This window comes from Balaenoptera musculus, chromosome 11, assembly GCF_009873245.2.
Source record: "Balaenoptera musculus isolate JJ_BM4_2016_0621 chromosome 11, mBalMus1.pri.v3, whole genome shotgun sequence".
Taxonomy (NCBI): Eukaryota; Metazoa; Chordata; class Mammalia; order Artiodactyla; family Balaenopteridae; genus Balaenoptera; species Balaenoptera musculus.
The window spans coordinates 52,891,248-52,912,115 of NC_045795.1; the positions used below are offsets into that span (position 1 = coordinate 52,891,248).

The 20,868-nt window shown below is 36.4% G+C and overlaps 1 protein-coding gene across 1 annotated transcript in view; it reads right to left on the bottom strand.

Annotated features, from left to right (window-relative positions):
- The window catches only part of CLASP2 (cytoplasmic linker associated protein 2), a 176,983-nt gene that overhangs the window by 124,484 nt on the left and 31,631 nt on the right, over positions 1-20,868 (bottom strand). The window contains 1 exon segment of the mRNA XM_036868146.1: positions 20,522-20,592. Coding sequence (XP_036724041.1) covers positions 20,522-20,592 — 71 coding nt within the window.

Here is a 20,868-nt window from a genome sequence, read left to right on the forward strand (position 1 = left end):
AATCATTAGAAAAATGTATTTTAAGAGAACTAAGCTTTGCTCAATTTTCCATAAGACTCAAAATCAAATAAAGCTATACATAAAGTCATTAATTTCTATGATATATAATACAAAATAAAGCTCCTTTGAATAAGCATTTATATATTGACTAACACTATATAAAATAACCCAGTATAATTTAAAATCAGTCTGCAATATTATATTTCCTACCTACATATATTAAGTCAAAACATAAAACCGAATACATTAACTCTAAGAATAGTAAAAAGCATTTTTCGTTTCTTTGCTACTCATATTAAGCATTTTCCACCAGCTCCTCCCATACTGCATCTTCCAGCACACCCTGCCTTATTCCTTATACCCAGATTCTGCAACTTACAATCACAGATCCGTTTGCAAATCAGTCGCCTCATTCCTCTGAAAGCTCTTAATTTTCCTCACCCTAGGATGCTCTGAATAGTTCACATGGCCAAATACAATAGATTTGATACTAATCAAAGATTCTGTCAAAAACAGACAGCAACAACCACAGAACCACCACTGAGGTTTGTGCCGGCATTTTTCTTTCTCTTCCCTGCCCTAGGTGCTGTAACAGCCAATCAGCTACAAGGTGACATCATCTTATGGCAGCTACTGCCAGATGAAAGGTAAAAATTCTCCATGTCTCTTAAAAAATCCTCCATGTAGTTGCAATCCTTAGTCTGTATAAAAATTTCAAGGGCATTCAATACTAAAGGTTTACAAACCTACATTTGTTTTCTCCTATTTAATTCACATGAAAATTTATACAAATAGAAAATGTTTTCTGCAATATTCAATCTGCTGGAGTGCTTATTATTGCATCAGTAAAAATACGGAGTATCACAGTGCTCATTACTGGCATAATTAACTATGTAATCTTACAATTTGCTGTTTATTTAGGCCACAGAAACCAAACTGAACAATTTGTTCTCATAAATGATTCTAAAATATTCTACAAAGCTCCTTTTGGAATATTTATAAATAACCACACAAGTATAACCTCCTTATACAAAATGAACCCACCCACCCCCACCCCACCCTCCAAATCACAAGATGTATGCATTTTACTCGTCCAAGAAGATGGTTTTCTCTAGGACCCTGCACAAACCAACCACGACAAACAAGATGGGCGAGGCAGAGAAGGAGCTTTACCACAGGCTTCAGATCAACGTGCCAGAATCTCTTCCTTTCAGTCTGCATCCCTTACCTATGCAAACACCCAAATCGAGCAGAATAAAATCATCCCTACAAAGGACTGCAAGTCCAACTATTGAATATATTTTAAAATATATATACCAGACAAGTGTTAAGACTGTTTTATTTATTGGAAAAAAGAATCAAACAGATACCCATTAAATTTACTATTCAGTAGACACCCATAAACCACATTCCATTTCAGCAAGTGTTTTTCTTAAATAGCACACCTTGTAGGAAAAAAGTATCTTCTAGTTAAAAAAATATATATATATTTTTTAGCATAATGCTATTGGGGAGCCAGTTTGGATCAATTAAAACCTATGCTCTATAGAGACTGCTCTGTTAAAAACACTAATACAATCCCAAATAAGCTTTTATTTGCCACTACCATATTGAAACAAAAAAATGTAGCTAAGAGGGACAGAGTAGTATATACACAAATCTACAGAGAGAGGTACTAAAACTTGAGTAGCCAGAAGTTTCCATGGAAACGGTGTTCTCTGTTCCCACACACACACAAGAATTAAAATGAGTAAATATCTCTACTGCTTAAAAATAATTAACTCAACATTCTTAAACTCTTAGGAAATTAATTTTTACCTTTTTATCAAAACAAGGCAGAGAAAAGTATACAGATTAAAGTACGCAGCTCAATTAATTTTCACAAAAGGAATATGCCAGTGTAACCAGTCTCCAGACCAACAGATCACTATCAGCATCCTGTAAGCACCCTCACTGACCCCCGCAAAAGTCACTATTTCCTACCAAAGCTAACTAGTCTTGACTTGTAACACCACAGTCGGTTTTGCCCATTTTTGATCTTTATATAAAAGGAATCATATAATAGGTACTCTAGTACCTAGCTACTTTTCACTCAATATAATATTTAGAAAATGCATTTTCATTGCTTATAGTTTTATTGTGCATGAATGTGCCACAAGTTATTAATATCCATTCTACTGTTGATGGACATATGAGTTGTGGCCAGTCTGAGATTATTATAAAATAGTGTTCCTAAGAGGTAAGCAAACAAAGTCAAAGGGTTCTAAGGCTTTTAGTATTAATATGGAAGTAGTAAACACAGTAATTTATTTTAGGTTGTATAAAGTCAAAGATGCATATTGTAACTTCTAGGGCAGTGGTACTCAAAATGTGGTCCCAGATCATCATCTGGCAATTTGTTAGAAATGCAAATTATTAGGCCCCAACTCAGATCTACTGAATCAGAAACTCTGGAGATGGGGACCCTGCAATCTGTGTATTAACAAGTCCTCCTAGTGATTATGATGCATGCTCAAGTTTCAGAAGCACAGCCCTACGGCAGGAATACACAAACTTTTTCTATAAAGGGCCATATAGTAAATCTTTTAGGCTTTGCAAATCATACATATATGTAGTCTCTCTGCACAACTACTCAATTATGCCACTGTAGTGTTAAAGCAATGATACCACGACATGTAAACAAATGGGTGTGGCTGTGTTTCAATAAAATTTTATGTACAAAAACAGAAGGGCAGCTGGATTTGGCCTGCAAGCAATAGTTTGCCAAACCACTAAAATAAGAGTAAATATATACATAAATAAACAACTAGAAGAAAAATAAATAATAAAAAAGATTTGATTAATTGAAAAGATTCAGGAAGAGACAAAAAGATAAAACAAGTGGATAAAAATAGAAATAAAAGATAAAGTGGCAAAAATAAAATCAAATACATCAGTAACTGCCTTAAAAGTAAATGAACTAAATATTCCAAGTAAAAGACCAAGACTGAATTTTTAAAAACAGGTTGCTTAAATGAGATATACTTTACCTATAAGGATCACATAAAATTTAAAAAGTAAAATGATGAGACAGACAGACCATGGCAAACACCAACCAAAAGAAAGTTGGCATAACTATACTAATTTCAAACAAAGCACCTTGAAGAAGCATTACTAGAGATAAAGAGAGACTTTTTAATAATGATTTAGGAGCCCAATCCAATAGGAGGAAAAAAAATTAACCTTACATTTTTACGCACACATAACACATCTTCAAATATATAAAGCAAAAAATGAAGAACTAAAAGGAAAAATAGACAAATCTACAAACACAGAGGGAAGTAAATTTTTACCCACTTCCCATAAGATTATACCTTTCTTGACCATAAGCTAGCTAAAAGAATTCATAAAACTAGGGGCTTCCTTGGTGAAGCAGTGGTTAAGAATCTGCCTGCCAATGCAGGGGACACAGGTTTGAGCCCTGGTCTGGGAAGATCCCACATGCCGCAGAGCTACTAAGCCCGCGAGCCACAACTGCTGAGCCCATGTGCCACAACTACTGAAGCCCACGTGCCTAGAGCCCGTGCTCCGCAACAAGAGAAGCCACCGCAATGAGAAGCCCGCGCACTGCAACAAAGAGTAGCCCCCACGCGTCCCAAGTAGAGGAAGCTTGCACGCAGCAATGAAGACCCAACACAGCCAAAAATAAATATAAATTAAAAAAAAAAAAAAAAAGAATTCATAAAACTAATTCATCATCACAAGCCCCCAAATTTAAAATGTTCTGTAGTTTAGTTTATATATAGGTTATAAATATTACAGGCTTAAAAAGATTTTCTTAATAATTATAAAATATCAGAACAAATCCTATATTTCTTCAGAGCACCTACCACTTCCTGAAATAACAGCTTCTTCTGAGTGAACCAGAAGGTGGACTGGAAGCCGGCAGGAACTTTGTCTTGTTTATACTGTAACACCAGCACCTAGAACAATCCTGGGGTAACTGTCATAGCTAACGCTTCCTCCTGCTCCCCACCTCTGCCCCCCTAGAGTTTATTCTCAACATAATGTCCTGAGTTGAACAAAGTTACATCACATTGCTGCTCAAAATCCTCCTATGACGCCATAAAAAGGCCTACCAGGACTCCAAGATCTGTGAGACCTTAGATACCACGTAGGTCTCTCCAACCTCATCTCCTATTCACTCTCCACCTTTCTCTCCAACCAGTCCCATTAGTCTTCTTGCTGTGACTCATATCAGGGGCTCTGCACCTGTTTGCCAAGAATGCTCCTCCCCTCCATAGCCACACTGCTTACTCACCTCCTTCATGTGTTTGTTCATCTATGAGTTTCTCAATTAGGTCCCCTTTGGATACTAAGATTATAAACTTTCCACCATCCTGATGCTACTGATCTATCCCTACCTCCCTGCTTTATTTCTCTCTCTAGCACTTACCATTTACATATTTTACTTATTTTATTACCTGTCTCCTCCCACTGAAATGCATTATCTATTAGAGTGAGAACTTTGGTCTATTTTGCACACTGCCATATCTCCAACTAGTAGAACAGCACTCAGAACAGCATTTTTCATAGTACAGAGACACCTCTGTCTCCAGTAAAAGTGTTACTAGGTTATTTGAAATGAAAACACCAAAGACAAACAACTATACACACTGGATAAAATGTACATTTACAAAAGTCTTCTTAAAAACCTAGACCTAAATAGACATTTCTCCAAAGAAGATATACAGATTGCCAAAAAACACATGAAAAGATGCTCAACATCACTAATCATTAGAGAAATGCAAATCAAAACTACATGAGGTATCACCTCACACCAGTCAGAATGGCCATCATCAAAATATCTACAAACAATAAATGCTGGAGAGGGTGTGAAGAAAAGGGAACCCTCTTGCACTGTTGGTGGGAGTGTATACTGATACAGCCACTATGAAGAACAGAATGGAGGTTCCTTAAAAAACTAAAAATAGAACTACCATACGACCCAGCAATCCCACTGTTGGGCATATACCCTGAGAAAACCGTAATTCAAAAAGAGTCATGTACAACAATGTTCATTGCAGCTCTATTTACAGTAGCCAGGACATGGAAGCAACCTAAGTGTCCATTGACAGATGAATGGATAAAGAAGATGTGGCACATATATACAATGGAATATTACTCAGCCATAAAAAGAAACGAAATGAGTTATCTGTAGTGAGGTGTATGGACCTAGAGTCTGTCATACAGAGTGAAATAGTCAGAAAGAGGGAAAACAAATACCATATGCTAACACATATTATGGAATCTAAAAAAAAAAAAAAATGGTCATGAAGAACCTAGGGGCAAGACGGGAATACAGACACAGACCTACTAGAGAATGGACTTGAGGATACGGGGAGGGGGAAGGGTAAGCTGGGACAAAGTGAGAGAGTGGCATGGACCTATATACACTACCAAATGTAAAATAGATAGTTGGTGGGAAGCAGCCGCATAGCACAGGGAGATCAGCTCGGTACTTTGTGACCACCTAGAGGGGTGGGATAGGGAGGGTGGAAGGGAGGGAGACGCAAGAGGGAAGAGATATGGGGACATATGTATAACTGATTCACTTTGTTATAAAGCAGAAACTAACACACCATTGTAAAGCAATTATACTCCAATAAAGATGTTTTTAAAAAAAACAACTCAGTAGGCTCACACTGGTAGTACTCCCAAGCAATAGCAAAAGCAAATGCAAACTTTTCCTGGAAGAAATTCTCTGGCCTCACATTATTTGCACAAATAATTTTCCAAAGATCACTTGGCATGACAGGAAACAAGACACCATGAGCAAGAATAAACAGAAGAAGAACAGACAATAGGAACAGATCCTAGAATTATCAAGGTCCTAGAATTTCGAATTCAAATTTTAGAATTATTAAGCACAGGCTATAAAACACCTGTACTTGGAAGCTTTTACTAGGCAAGCTTGAAAATAACTCAGGGATAAGAAAGTTATTTTCAAAGTGACATAGATTTTTTTTTAAAACAACCAAAACAGAACTTCTAAAATTAAAAATACAATAACTGAAATTTAAATTCAGTAGGCAGGCATAACAGTAGATTTTAGACACAGCTCAAGGGATCATTAGTGAACTAGAAGATAAATCAGAAAAAAAATCACCTAGGATACATATAGTAGGTGCTTCAATATTAATTGAATAAACAAAAAAAAGATCAAGGGACTTCCCTGGCGGCCCAGCAGTTAAGACTCCACACTTCCAATGCAGGGGGTGCAGGTTTGATCCCTGGTCAGGGAACTAAGATCCCACATGCCACGTGGCGTGGCCAAAAAAAAAAAAAAAAAAAGGATCAAATACAAAAAGTAACCTATAAATCGTGATTATGTTGACACCTCTCTTCTCACTCCAATGTTTCAAAATGACAATACTATGGTCTGGTGCAGAAACTGAAAAGGATGAACATATTAACAAGTACTAGAGGACATAAACTAATAAAGTGAGCAGGCTGCAGTGGTTATGTGTATGATGGAAAAGAGAGAAAAAGGAGGAGAGGAGCTCCTAAGAGTAGGAGAAAGAGATAAAGACGGAGAAGGAGGAGTTGACGAGGAGGAGAGTTGGAAGAGATGGTGATGGAAGAGGAGGTAGAAATAAAGAAGAGCGCTGGAAATGAGGATGATGGAGATAGGGAGGGGGATATCGCAGGGGGGGAGGGACAGGCAAAAATTGAGGGGGGGGGGAAAGAAGCCCAAGTAGGATAAGGCTTTACCTTTTGTTCCCTTCATATAACACTTGGAAACTGTCCTCAGCAAACACTGAGGTATTACAGGCCCACGATCCCATACCTGCATACCTGAAAGCCAAAAGGCTCTTAAAGTCCACCTTTACTTGTTTTGTCTCTTTAAATTCATTTGCTGGCAAAATCTGAACTGATTTGAACTCAGTTTATAGCAAAACATGATGTGAACTGACAAGAGACTATTTATTATGTGTATTTTACTCACTGTGAATTTGTATACATTTAACTGCAAAAATATTAATATGTTTGATTACAAGGTATAGCCTCAGACCCATCTGGAGTTGTTATACAATGTATGGTGTATGGCCATATTACTTTTCTAAAATCTGACATATTCTGAATTCCAAAACACAGCTGGTCCCCACGGTTTCCGACATAAAATAGTAAATTCATATTACCATAATCAAGTCCCTTCCCTTTTTTCTTTTTCCCTTCAAATGAAACCCATATATTTAAACATTCCACTTCACTTTTATGGGTACATGTATTTGAAAACCTGAAATTTCTGCTTCTGAATTCATATAAAATATGAAAAACTGCTCCATCTTACATGGCAAACAAAAGAGCAAGCCAAAACTTTAAACCATTTCTCAAGAAAAAAAAAAAAAAAGAGAGAATTCATTTGGTATTTTCTTCAGTGAACCAACCAGTTCAGTAAGAACCCATGTCACAGATTTTCATGCAAAAAATATACTCTTTCACATTAAGTAGTTTCTTATACCAAAGTTCCGCTTTTCACTTGAAGCTATATCCTTCCTTATGCTAATTAAAGCGATTGAGCAAAAGGGCTTTGGATTTCTAAACTGTTTTATATACTTGCATATCCAGCAATGACCATGGTCATAGCTAAATTAGCAACTGAGACTAGGAAACAATAATCCTGTAAGCTATTGTACCATAAGTGTCTCAGAAAACTCAAAAACATTTTAGTTGTCACTCTCCACTCTGCTTTTACAATAGGATACTCTCCTTGGCTTTCCTCTGACCTCACAAGTCCCTGTAGCTCAGTATCTTCCTCCTTTACTCAACCACTAATGTTGAACATCCTCCTTCTCTCCCAAACACACTTTCTAAATGGCTTCATCCATTCTCAACAGTTTTAAATATCTTCTATATATGCTGGCAACTCTCAGATGTTTTTCTCTTCAACAAATAAATGGCAAGTGGAGAAAAAAAGAAAGAGATGAACTGAGGCTTAAGAGATATATCAACTAACTGCAATGGTGAGCCTTGTTTGAATCCTAATTCACTGTCAAAAGATATTTATGAAACAATCGAGGAAATGTGAAAACTGAACATTTGATACTATGGGTTACTTTTTTTAGATGTGAAAATGGTACTGTAAGTGTCTCTTAAAAAGATGTTTTACTTTATTTTATATATGAGTAGGAGTGCATGTGTGTATGTACACACAAACACATCCCAGTCCAGCAGGATAGTAGGGCTGGGGCAGATAGGTAGGGATACAGATGAATAAAGATTGCCTATGTATGGATAATTTCTTGAAGCTGGATAATTGGTGGTAAGGAAGGTCTGTCATAATATATTCTCTATTTCGGGGTATGTTTGAAATTTTTCCTTAAAAATTTACGGTAACTTGAACACGTTTACTCTCTTGCCCAAAACCCTGCAATGGAACCCCAAAAAATGATAAGCAAAATCATAAGAGCAAAGAAAATGAAGCAAGGCAGAGAGTATGTGAAATCAGCACCTAAAGATAGCAACAATTTCTTATAAGATGCAAATAAAAAGGATGGAAGGCTTTTGAAGAATACCATAGCAAAGCTGCAACTTAGAATTCTCAGAAGCAGAATGAAACAGCAGAGAGAACTGATCTACCTTGTAGAATGACAGAAGTGACAGTTTCTAAGCCAGCAAATACAGAGCTGATTAGTAAGGAACAACTGAAAACCTATGGAATGATTTCATCATTAAGCTCCTCCCACCCCCAACTCAGGGAGCTCAATATTTTGCACACAGGTGTGCACGTGCATTCTGTAAAAATGGAACCACCAGAAAAGGAAAAAAGACAGTTTTTAGAACCATTTAAACTTTTGTTTGCCAAAATTAAAATTTAATAGAAGAACTGGATAAGAGTGTCAAGGAAATCTCCCAGAACACAGAATAAAAGAGAAAAGCATAAATGTAAGAGAGAATACAAACATAAAAGACACAGTGAATCAACCTAGAAGGTTCAATATCAGACTAATAATATTCCATAGGATAGGCTAAACTATGAAGGGGAGAAACTTAAAAAAAAAAAAAAAAAAAAAGATTTCCCAGGGCTAAAGAGAATCACAAGCTTTCAGAAGTAAAATAATCAAATAGTAAAAAATAAGAATGTCTTCAATTTAAACTAAAATGAAAAATTTCAGTAAAGTGATTAGAAACTGAAAATCAAAGTGCTTCAAAATAAAATAATCACCAGATTTTTTTAAAATATAAATTTATTTAATTAATTAATTAATTTATTTGGCTGCATTGGGTCTTCGTTGCTGCGCACGGGCTTTCTTTAGTGTGGCGAGCTGGGGCTACTCTTCGTTGTGGTGCATGGACTTCTCATCGTGGTGGCTTCTCTTGCTGTGGAGCACGGGCTCTAGGTGCGTGGGCTTCAGTAGTTGTGGCACGCCGGCTCAGTAGTTGTGGCACACGGGCTTAGTTGCTCTGTGGCATGTGCGATCTTCCCGGACCAGGGCTCGAACCCGTGTCCCCTGCATTGGCAGGCAGATTCTAACCACTGCGCCACCAGGGAAGTCCCTAATCACCAGAATTTTAATATTCACATGAAGATACTGTGTTCAACAGCACAGTTAATCTTAAATAGTTAACTATTTTATTTATTAAAAATAAAGTTTATTCCATACAAAGTTTAAGAGAGGCCAAGAAATTTGATAAACTCTCTTAAAATTTCTAGGTAGATATTAACTCACTAGTTAAAAAATATCTGAAGACTTTACCCTCCTTTTTAAAGGGGCCTTTAAAAATTTAAGACCTTCAATAGTTCAGTGAAGTAAAAAGCTAAACACAATTTAAACCGTTATTTGGTATTAATAAAGTAAATAACAACATATTCATGATAACCATAATATCAAACTAAACAATAAATGAGCCTCATAATAAGGCTTATTTAGAATCTTTACAAAATGTAGTCATTTCAGGTAGTTAAAATTTCATGACAGCTATAGCTTGGTTATAACAGCTGTCAAGAACATCTACTATACATTCTACATGTATACAAAGAAAAGATGTAAATCTTTTCTTGAAGATTCAGGTTCATTAGCAACATCATGTTTGAGGATAACTTGCTACTGATGTCCAACACTTTTGACCCAGATGGGTAAATGGGTCTGTATCAAGATTTTCAATCTTAGTTCCCACTACTTATCTGCCTTTATTGCTTCTAATGCCCATTTTTTTCTCCCTTGTAATTTACTTTTTCTCCTCATAGACCCTTTTTTTCCCTTACTGCTCCTAGAAGAAAAGCTTGGCCTTTTGGCCAGTAAGTTAAAGGGTTGCTTTCTTTCAGTGACTTAAATTATCCAATCCTAGTATATCACATAGAATATTCAAGGGTTTCGAAGAATAGAGATCTATTCAACATTAATTTCTTGCTATTGTTCCCTATCCCCCAGACCAGTAGTTATATGTCAGTTTGGAGTGGTCCCAAAAGGCTTACCTCTAGAACGGCAAGGTTATATCATCGCTTGTATGATTTTTTAAGAGATTCAGTGTTTGGAATAATAGATTGTGTTGAAATGTTTAAAGTTTAGAAACAGTCTATTTGCAACAAAACCTTATTTCTTTCCAGCCACTCTTCAGCATAACAACAAAAGGCCAAATTCCTCTCGTGAGCTTTTGAGGCAGATTTCAGGGCTCAGCGCCACATAATAATCCTACAGGTTTTTAACTCTATCTGGTTTGACTGCCCAGAGCTACTTCACAATCATCTGACTGCCTGGTTTTATATTCTTAGGTGAGGATAAAGACAACTAACAGAAAGGCACCTGAAAGCCACCCCGACAACTCTTCAACTGATAGTCATTACAGTGCTTCACAAATCTGAGTTTGTCTAGAAATAAAACTGTTAATAAATAAAATCTTTCATATGGCCTTGAAGTTAAGCTTATATAATATATTTAATAGATAACAGATTAATAGCCAGACATACAGAGCAACTATAAGTAAACAAAAAAGTCAAAACCAGAAAGTTGGCTAAAGATGCCAGAAAGCAATCCACAAAAAAGAAAATACAACAACCAAACGTATGAAGATGATCAACCTTATTAGAAAGATGTTTTTTAAAAGGGTGAGATATTTTTCACCCATCTGATAGGCAAATTTTAAAAAGATTAATAATAATGAGAACTCAAAAGAATGCAAGATAGAAGGCACTGTGGTGGGAATGTAAGTGGTAAAAGCCTCTTTTGGAGGAAATTAGAGATAGCTAACACAATTTGAAATGAATAAAAACTTTGATCCAGAAATTCAACTTCCAATTATTTAAAAAAATATATATGTGCACACACACATGATTTGTACAAAGGTGCTTATTTCAGAATCATTTAGAAAAGTTATATGTGATTAAGCAACCTGAAATTCCACAAGAAATGGTTATGATATATCCATACTATGGAATACTGTGCAACAGTTCAAACAAATAAAACAGTTACACATGATGGCATAAAAAAAGATCACTATGTGATATTGAGTGGACATAGTAAATGGCAAAAATATGTTAAGAATGATGCCATTTATGTAAACATGGTCAAAAACAAAATAATTTATTTTGATACTTAATATGTATGTTAAGGCAGAGTAAAAGGTATAAAAAGACAAACTCCAAACTAATAAAAGTGTTCATCTCTGCTTATCCCTCGCCTTGGGGCTTGTAGGTGGTTCTGAGAGGATTTTTGCTTTATCTGCATTGTTTGAATTTATAAAAAGAGAAGATATTTGTGTATTAAAGAATAAAAAACAAAATAGGTTAGGAATAACATAATCCATTTGTTATATGTGTTCACATGATACTAGTATGATGTATGTGTATTACGTGAGAGAGACTAATATACAGAGGAGTATATATGAAACTGTTAAGAACTATAAATCCCAAGATAACCTGTTACTACTGTTTGGGTGTTTAATTTTTTAATAAAGATGTATTACTTTATCAATAAAAATCCAATAAATGTATTTCCATTTTAAAGAAGAGACTATGCAGGAAGGTTACCCTCTGAGCTTTATGAGGTTGTTACTTTGATTTTTTAAAAATCAGTGCATTCCTAAACAGTCTGAATGTATTCAGTATTATTTGAAAAAAGAAAAATTAAATAAATATACATTGATAGCCATTGAAACTTATAATGCTTAAAAAGAAATAAAATCTGGATACGACCCAAATCAAATGCATATTTAGAGTTGCTTGTAAATTAAGGTTTAGAAATAACAATCAAACAAACAAACTGGCAATGCCATTAAGTATATGAGAACTTAATTTGTTAATTTTGATGGCTTTTGCCTTAAAAATTAGAAGTTTATATTGTTATTTATTTCTATAAGGACATATAAAACATTTATGTAAATTCTTGGGATAAACTATAACAATACGCAAAACCAGATTTAGTATCATATTTCCATTAACATGTGTATAAAAGTTTGAATGACTGTTTACCAATATCATCCTTTTGATAAGTTTGCACCCTATTCCTCATTGTCCCAAGGGGACAAACTCCTTAGAGAGAAGTCATTATACAGTCATAAAAGGAGGCTGAAACTGTTAGAGTTAGAACTCCCAAATACAGACCAGTCTTCCTAAAGAACGTAGTGAAAAATACACAAAACATGTTTGAAGTAACCTCAAATTCCCCTTCGTACACATCTCTGGTGTTGATGCAATTATAAACTATACCTCTAAGCATCTTAACAAAATGTTTAATAATGAAAAAAAATGCTCAAGTATTAAGTGTCATGAAGGACAATATTGAATGCACATTTGAGGCTCCGGATTTGATTCTGGTTTGCTTTGTGCCTGGATCTGGGACTTATAATCTCAACAAGCCTTAGTTTCCCAATCTGTGAAATGGAAATACCAAAATACTCTGTACGCTTCACAGTTATTTGTACTTTAGGAATTAATGTACAATAAGTATACTCAAGTGCTTTGGAAAACTATACAGCACTACATATGTTTTTAAAATTATTCTTATCACAATAAAACACTGGCAAAATCAATTTTTGATCAAATTATACCTGTATAGAATTTGTAAAAGACTAAATATTTTCTAGAGAACTATTTACTAGGGACATTGACAAATCACAAGCATATCAATTGAAAGTGTCCATGGCAAGCCATTTTGCTTCTTTATATACTTTATCACCACAGAATTCTACTTGTTGTCAAATACAACAGGAAAGATATCAAGCTAGCAACTAAACCTTCCTGCCAAATCTGTCATTCTTCCAAAGGCCATGTTCTCTCTTCAAAGCTTTTACATTATTCCATGTTTCTTCGAACATCCCTTTATATCCACCACCAAAGACAGAGGGTTTGCTTGGGTTGCAAGATAAACTGTCATCTTATATTTGCCAGATCCCATACAGACATATCAAGTAGAAAAAGATACCAAATGACAAGTACGCACACACGTGCACACATGAACATACGAGTGTGTGTGTATACACACACACACATACACCACACAAAGTGTCCTTCGTTCTTTAGGAGAAATATATTTCTTATACAGCAGATGACTGTCACTTTAAAAGGAAGTGTATAGCACAAGCAAAAAAAAGAAAAATAAATCTTACTCACCATCTCCCATAGCCATTCAGATGGTCCAGGGAGCTCTCTCAAACCAACAGGTCAAACAGCACAGCAAATAAATGCAGCTCGGTGCCTGCGCCACTGGGCTCGGCCTGCAGCCTGCAGACACCCTGCAGACACCCTGCAGACACCCGGAGCTCTGTGTGACCCAGGCCGCTGCAGCTCTGCACCGCAATAGCCAACAGCTGCTACTCCACTTCAAAATAAAAGTCTGGGGTCTTGCTGAAAGCCCTCGTCTATTTAGCAAAGCCTAGCAGAGCTTGATCAAGATTATTCTTTAACTGTACATATGAGATTAGATATACGTTACGGTGTTTCTCCTTGTGCTGGCTGCCTGAAATTTAATGTCAGAAAAGCTCTGGGAGCCAATAAATGCCATCCCACTGAGGGACTTTTAATGCAATCATCAAAACACAAGGCATGTGTTCAGCAATCATTTTCTGCTTCCCTAAAGATATCCATGTAATCGGTAGCAATCACATGATCTGATGAATTAAATGATTTGTGCCTTTTTAAAAGGTTTTCATCCTTTTGCCGTTACCTTTTAATATTTACAACAGAAGACTGCTAGAAGTGCATAAACAGGAAGAGCCCAGTTTCCATGATTAACTGCTCTCATTATGCAGGAAGCATTTCTGGCTGCCGTAAACAAATCACGTCAAAGGCAGCCCATCAAAGGCTGCTCTGTATGCAGACGGCAGGGCCACACGGAACAAAGCTTGCTTCTGGTGGAGGAGACAGAACCTGGCCAGTGCGCAGCTGCAGGGACACGGAGCACCCTCCATCCAAGCTGCACAACCATCAGCACATTGTCAAGCTCCAAGAAGGCCCTGGAGCTCATGGTCACAAACAGATACATTTTTAAATCAACCTAAGAAAAGGGCTGCTTTGCTTTTCACCAAAGGGTGTGTTATAAACTAGACTGCAAGTTACCTCATTACCTCTTTTGCCAAATATCAAGGTAATTTCAAAGCCTAATTTCTGTGGTTTAGTTTATTGCCAGCCTCCTAAAACAATGCTTTTCCTAGCAATTGTTTTTAAAGAGAGAAGCTGGGAAATATTTTACAATGATTACATGCCAAGACTGCATTAGGTCCTACACACACTTGACAAATCAGAATTACATATGGTTTTTTCAGTGAAAAAGAAAAAGACTTGCAGTCACAGCCACCAACATGTCCGTGTTTATATCTCAGTTAGCATAGGAGCCTGTCTAGAAAACACCAGACCCTGCCATAATCACAGGGGGGCCTGCAACTTTCAGTGTTTTCCTTCCTACAGGGCTGGTGTTGCCTTCTTTCAGCCATGATTTGATTAATTTTAAATCCAGTTTCCTTCTAATAGCAGAGCTAATTCCACTGCACTTAAGGATTCTGCCTAACTTACTCTATAATACAAGAATTAAAGTCAGGCTTGAAAAACCCTCGACAAAAAAAAAAAAAAATGCCATGCATTTCTCACTATTCCCAAATTAAACGACATGCTCAAATCTCTGATAATAGAATTTACTTTGTGTTCTTGAGTGTGCTGAACTAATGCTCTAGAAAATCAAGTCAAAGAGTTCAATCAAAACTTAAAAGCGTAGATATGGCAATCATGAAAGAAATCAGAGACAAAAGCATGAGATGTAAAGTTATATATCAAGACATGCATAAGGGGAGAAGAGGCAGAAGGAAGAGGAAATAAAGAAACAGACAATTTTTCCGAACAATAAATGTATGTAAGATAGTGTTGGGCCATGTCACTCTCACTTACCACATGCCTCTCCAACCTAAAACCCTTCCTACTCCCAGAAGTCTACAAACTCTTCCCAAGGCCTACAAGACCCTCATATAATGGTTCCTGCTTACTTTTCCAATTTCTCTCATACACGGTCTCCCTTCCAACAGAGCCCTAGCCTCACTAGGCTCCAGTCAGCCCTGGCCTTCCTTCCTTTCTTCAAATATACTAAGTCCTTTTCCACCTCTCGGCCTTTATGGTCACATTTTCTCTGCCCAAAGCATTTTTCCTACCATGTATCCAATGACTAGCTCCTTTTCCTTTATCAAGTCTCAATTCAAATATGACAACTCTGAGAGACGCTTGCCCCACTATTCTATCTAAAGTGGCATCACTGAGTTACTTCACATCTCCATACCCTATTTACTTCACTTAATGACTGTGTAGATAATAACTTTTAACTGCAGTGGCTCTTAAAAAGTTATACCACCTTTACAACAAATCCTCTGGGTTTTTGTTTGTTTTTGTCTGTATTTAGTAAAATGATTTTTTCATCCCCAAACACCCTCAATGAATATATGAAAGAAGTGTGATATTTCATTATTATGGTTTCAGGCAAAGACACACTAAAAATTTTTACTTACCATAATAGTTTCTAGTCACAGAATATCAGATGAAACAAATCCGAACAGAATGCCATGTTTGGGTGAACTCACAATAATTTGCTTTGCATATGTACACCAAGTGAGAGAGAAGAGAGGTAGTATCTTTAATAGCTCTTCAATCTGTTGTGTGCATGAACTATTTCCACAATTTTCCATGATGAGCCTTTATTTTGTCCTAAATGTTTTCCTGGTCTATAACTTTATTTTCAAGTTTTAGTTTGAGTGCACAATAACCATGAGCCAACAGGGACTGAAAATTATGTGGGGAAAAATTGTGCAGAAATAAAAAAGGAGTCGAATAAAACTTCATTCATTATTTTAGGTGTAAACTATTTATTTGCCTTCAAATTGCTAGTTATAAAAATTTGTTTTCAGTGCTCAATTGATGTATTTTTCTACCTGTGAAAATTATTCAAGCATCTTGGGTTGGGATGAAACATAACATAATGTTAGTTAGGAAAAATTAAGAAATAACTTTTTCATTTAATGGCTTTTCACTTAGCAGCAAGGATTTTAAGGAATAATTTAAGTTAATTTCATTAAATTCATTAAACAAAGAGTAGTTGTATTTCTTCCATTACCAACTGTAATCACTCTGGATATCCATTTGTTTACTTGTTTTTTTTTTTAATTAATTAATTAATTTATTTATTTATGGCTGAGTTGGGTCTTCGTTTCTGTGCGAGGGCTTTCTCCAGTTGCGGCAAGTGGGGGCCACTCTTCATCGCGGTGCGCGGGCCTCTCACCATCGCGGCCTCTCTTGTTGCAGAGCACAGGCTCCAGACGCGCAGGCTCAGCAATTGTGGCTCACGGGCCTAGTCGCTCCGCGGCATGTGGGATCTTCCCAGACCAGGACTCGAACCCGTGTGCCCTGCATTGGCAGGCAGAGTCTCAACCACTGTGCCACCAGGGAAGCCCCTGTTTACTTGTTTATGATCTATCTCTCTCACTAGAATGTAGGCTCCTCGAGGCAAAAAAACTTTAACCGTCCTGTCTTCTTCACTGTTGTGACATAATCCGTCTACATTTTAAGAAGACCACTCTCACTTCTGGGTAGAAAATAGATCCCAGGGGTCAAACATGGAACAGAAATCTATTGCAGTGATGCAGGTAAAAGCTAAAGGAGACTTAGAGTAGGGTTTTAGCAGTGGAGATGGAAAAAAATAAGCAAATTTGGCATATATTAGAATTTCAGAGGCAAAAATGACTAGTTAGAATGGGAGGTCAACGCTAACTAATTCTAATCAGGAAATTTCCTAGCCTGAGCTGATGGTGGTGCCACTGATTGAAATGGGTAAACTGGGGGAAGAACAGTTTTGAGGGAAAGGAAGAGACAACAGGCTTTAACTTTTGGACCTGTTAAGCCTGAGATGTCTCTTAGACATCCAAATGGAAATGTTGTTGAGGCCACAGGCTCCCAGATCTAGAGCACATAGAGATAAATAAAGGCTAGAACTACATATTTAGGACTCATCAGCAAATAGTTATCATTTGAAGCTTTTGGGCTGGATTAAATCACTGAAAGAGAATAAAGACAAGGGGAAAAAGAGGCTTGGGCCCTGGGACCTACCAACATGATAAATGGGCTTTCCTCTTCTAGTCTCGTCCCTTATTAACAGAGCCATTAAAGTATTTTTCAATGACAGCTTAATACTGTCATCAAAATAATCATGACCAATTTTTACACACCAATAAGTATATTATACACTTTAACATTCACATTTGACTATACTTGCAATATTCAGATTATAATCTCCAAAACAGAAAGGTTTCTGAAAACTCTCTCCAAGAGAAATAAATGCCAGATACTAACCCCAAACGTCCCTGTTTGTGGAGAGATAATGAAAAGAAAAAGAAATGGGAGCTAAAAGAATAGGAAACAAAAAAAATCTTCTATTTTGAAGGTAACAGAAATAACCTCACAAAATACAAGAAGGACAATACTTTCAAAATAAACCATATCCAAATAATAAATATCTTAAATTTTTAGTACACATTATACTTTTCTTCATAGGGCTGTAACTACATAGTCTGGAATACATAAATGAGTATGTAGTGTAAATGATATGAAAACACACAAGTCTTAATTCAAGGAATTTTAACAATTCTCCATCTTCTTGCTGTTTCTGGTTTCTATGGAAATGGACAGTGGTAACGGCTGGAAAAATAAGGACAAGGTACTTAAAACACCTATTTAGAGGAGAGGAGTGAGAAACAGCTGGCAATCAGGGTGAGAATTGGTAGTGCTGAAGATAATTTATGCTTCTGTAACTAAGTTTAGATTAGGGTAGACACAATCTTTTTAACACTAAATTCTCTCACTCCATCTGCCTTCCTGCAATACAACAAGGCTTGGTCTTGGTTTATCCAGCAAAAGAGAACCAAATTATATTAGTAACTAGCTTTCCTATTATTTGACTATAATAACTCATACACCAAATTTTTTCTCCAACATCATGCACATTACTAAGCTAAGCATACTATCTTTAATATGAACCTACTTTCCCAGGTAGAAAAACCACCTATACTATCTTTGGAAATAGAATATATTCTTCACATATATGGTTAATTAATACTTAAGGATTGAAGGTAAATGCTACCCAATAAGACCAAACACAATTTAGCAACCTTACAAAAAGAAGAGCAACCAAAAGATCAAATAAATGCCAGATACCAACTCCAAACCTCCTTGAATTCCAATTTGGTCTCATTCTAATTAAGAAGCCAAAAATGATTACACTGGTGAAGTTCCTATGGCTGTGTCTCTTCACTAGTATGATCACTGATACTCTACACATAGGTGTAACAGAGTAATCAACCCTACAATTTCTACTAAAAGCATCTAACTAAAACAATTACTCCGGGATCATAGGCAAAACATTCTCTGACATAAATTGTACCAATGTTTTCTTAGGTCAGTCTCCCAAGGCAAAACAAAAATAAACAAATGGGACCTAATCAAACTTACAAGCTTTGGCACAGCAAAGGAAACCATTAAAAAAAAAAAAAAAACACACACACACACAGAAAAAGACAACATATGGAATGGGAGAAAATAATTGCAAACGATGCAACCAACAAGAGCTTAATTTCCAAAATATACAAACAGCTCATACAACTCAACAAAAACAAAAAAAACAACCCAATCGAAAAATGGGCAGAAGACCTAAACAGACACTTCTCTAAAGAAGACATACAATACAGATGGCCAAGAGGCACATGAAAAGATGCTCAACATCACTAATTATTAGTGATCAAAACTACAATGAAGTACCACCTCACAACAGTCAGAATGGCCATCATTAAAAAGTCTACAATGAAAACAACCTAAATGTCCATCGACAGGTGAATGGATAAAGAAGATGTGGTACATATATACAATGGAATACTACTCAGCCATAAAAAAGAACGAAATAATGCCATTTGCAGCAACATGGATGCAACTATAGATTATCAGACTAAGTGAAGTCAGAAAGAGAAAGACAAATACCATATGATATCACTTATACGTGGAATCTAAAATACGGCACAAATGAACCTATCTATGAAACAGAAACAGACTCGCAGACAGAGAGAACAGACTTGTGGTTACAAAGGGGGAGGGAAGGTGGGGAAGGGATGGATTGGGAATTTGGGGTTAGTAGATGAAAACTATTATATATAGAATGAATAAACAAGGTCCTACTGTATAGCACAGGGAACTATATTCAATATCCTGGGATAAACCATCATGGAAAAGAAAATAAGAAAGAATGTAGAGGACTTCCCTGGTGGTTCAGTGGTTAAGAATCCGCCTGCCAATGCAGGGGACACGGCTTCGAGCCCTGGTCCGGGAAGATCCCACATGCCGTGGAGCAACTAAGCCCCTGTGCCACAACTACTGAGCCTGCGCTCTAGAGCCCACGAGCCACAACTACTGAGCTCACGTGCCACAACTACTGAAGCCCACGTGCCTAGAGCCTGTGCTCCGCAACAAGAGAAGCCACCGCAGTAAGAAGCCCGTGCACCACAGTGAAGAGTAGCCCCCACTCAACGCAATTAGAGAAAGCCCGTGCGCAGCAATAAAGACCCAACACAGCCAAAAAAAAAAAGCATATATGTATATACTGAGTCACTGTGCTGTACAGCAGAAATTAACGTAACACTGTAAATCAACTATACTTCAATTAAAAAAATAAATTAAAAAAAACACAATTACTCTGAGAGTAAAAAACACATATTGTGCACAGACCATAGACGGCAAGAGGGTCATCATATCTTCAACCCAGAAGATACCAAATATAAGGCAAAAGAATAGTATCATTTTACACAATTAACCCATTATTAAATTTTCACTTACTCCAAAAGAGTCAGAGGATAGGTAATGATCAGCAGGATGTAAAGACTTTGTTATCCTAAACAAGTTTTAAGCCACAAAGTCAAATTTGCTGAATCAGTGATATAATAGTTGACTTGAAGACATATTTTAGTGTCTAAAACTTTGCTAAATAATCTTAGAAATGTTTGAGAACTGGAATAACTTAATTATTCTTACCTTTGCAGGCACTCAAAATCATACCACCTGAATTTTGCACTTCATCAAATTTGCCAAGTATCATTTCTAATCTGGGAATAAAGAATAAATTTTATTTGTTTGTTTTACATACAGTTTTAATTAGAAACAATTTCCTTCACCATCTCCCTGAGAAAAAACAATTCCAAGGATTCAGTTAGCTCTATACAACTCTCTTTTACAATTAACTCACTGAAAGCAGACACAAAATGCATCTCTTCAGTAGAGCAAAGCAGTCAAATACAGGTAGCACTCTACACACTCGCAGGTATATTTGTGAAAAGGTAACCTTCAAGGGTAGGGGTTTACGATGTATAAAATAAATAAGC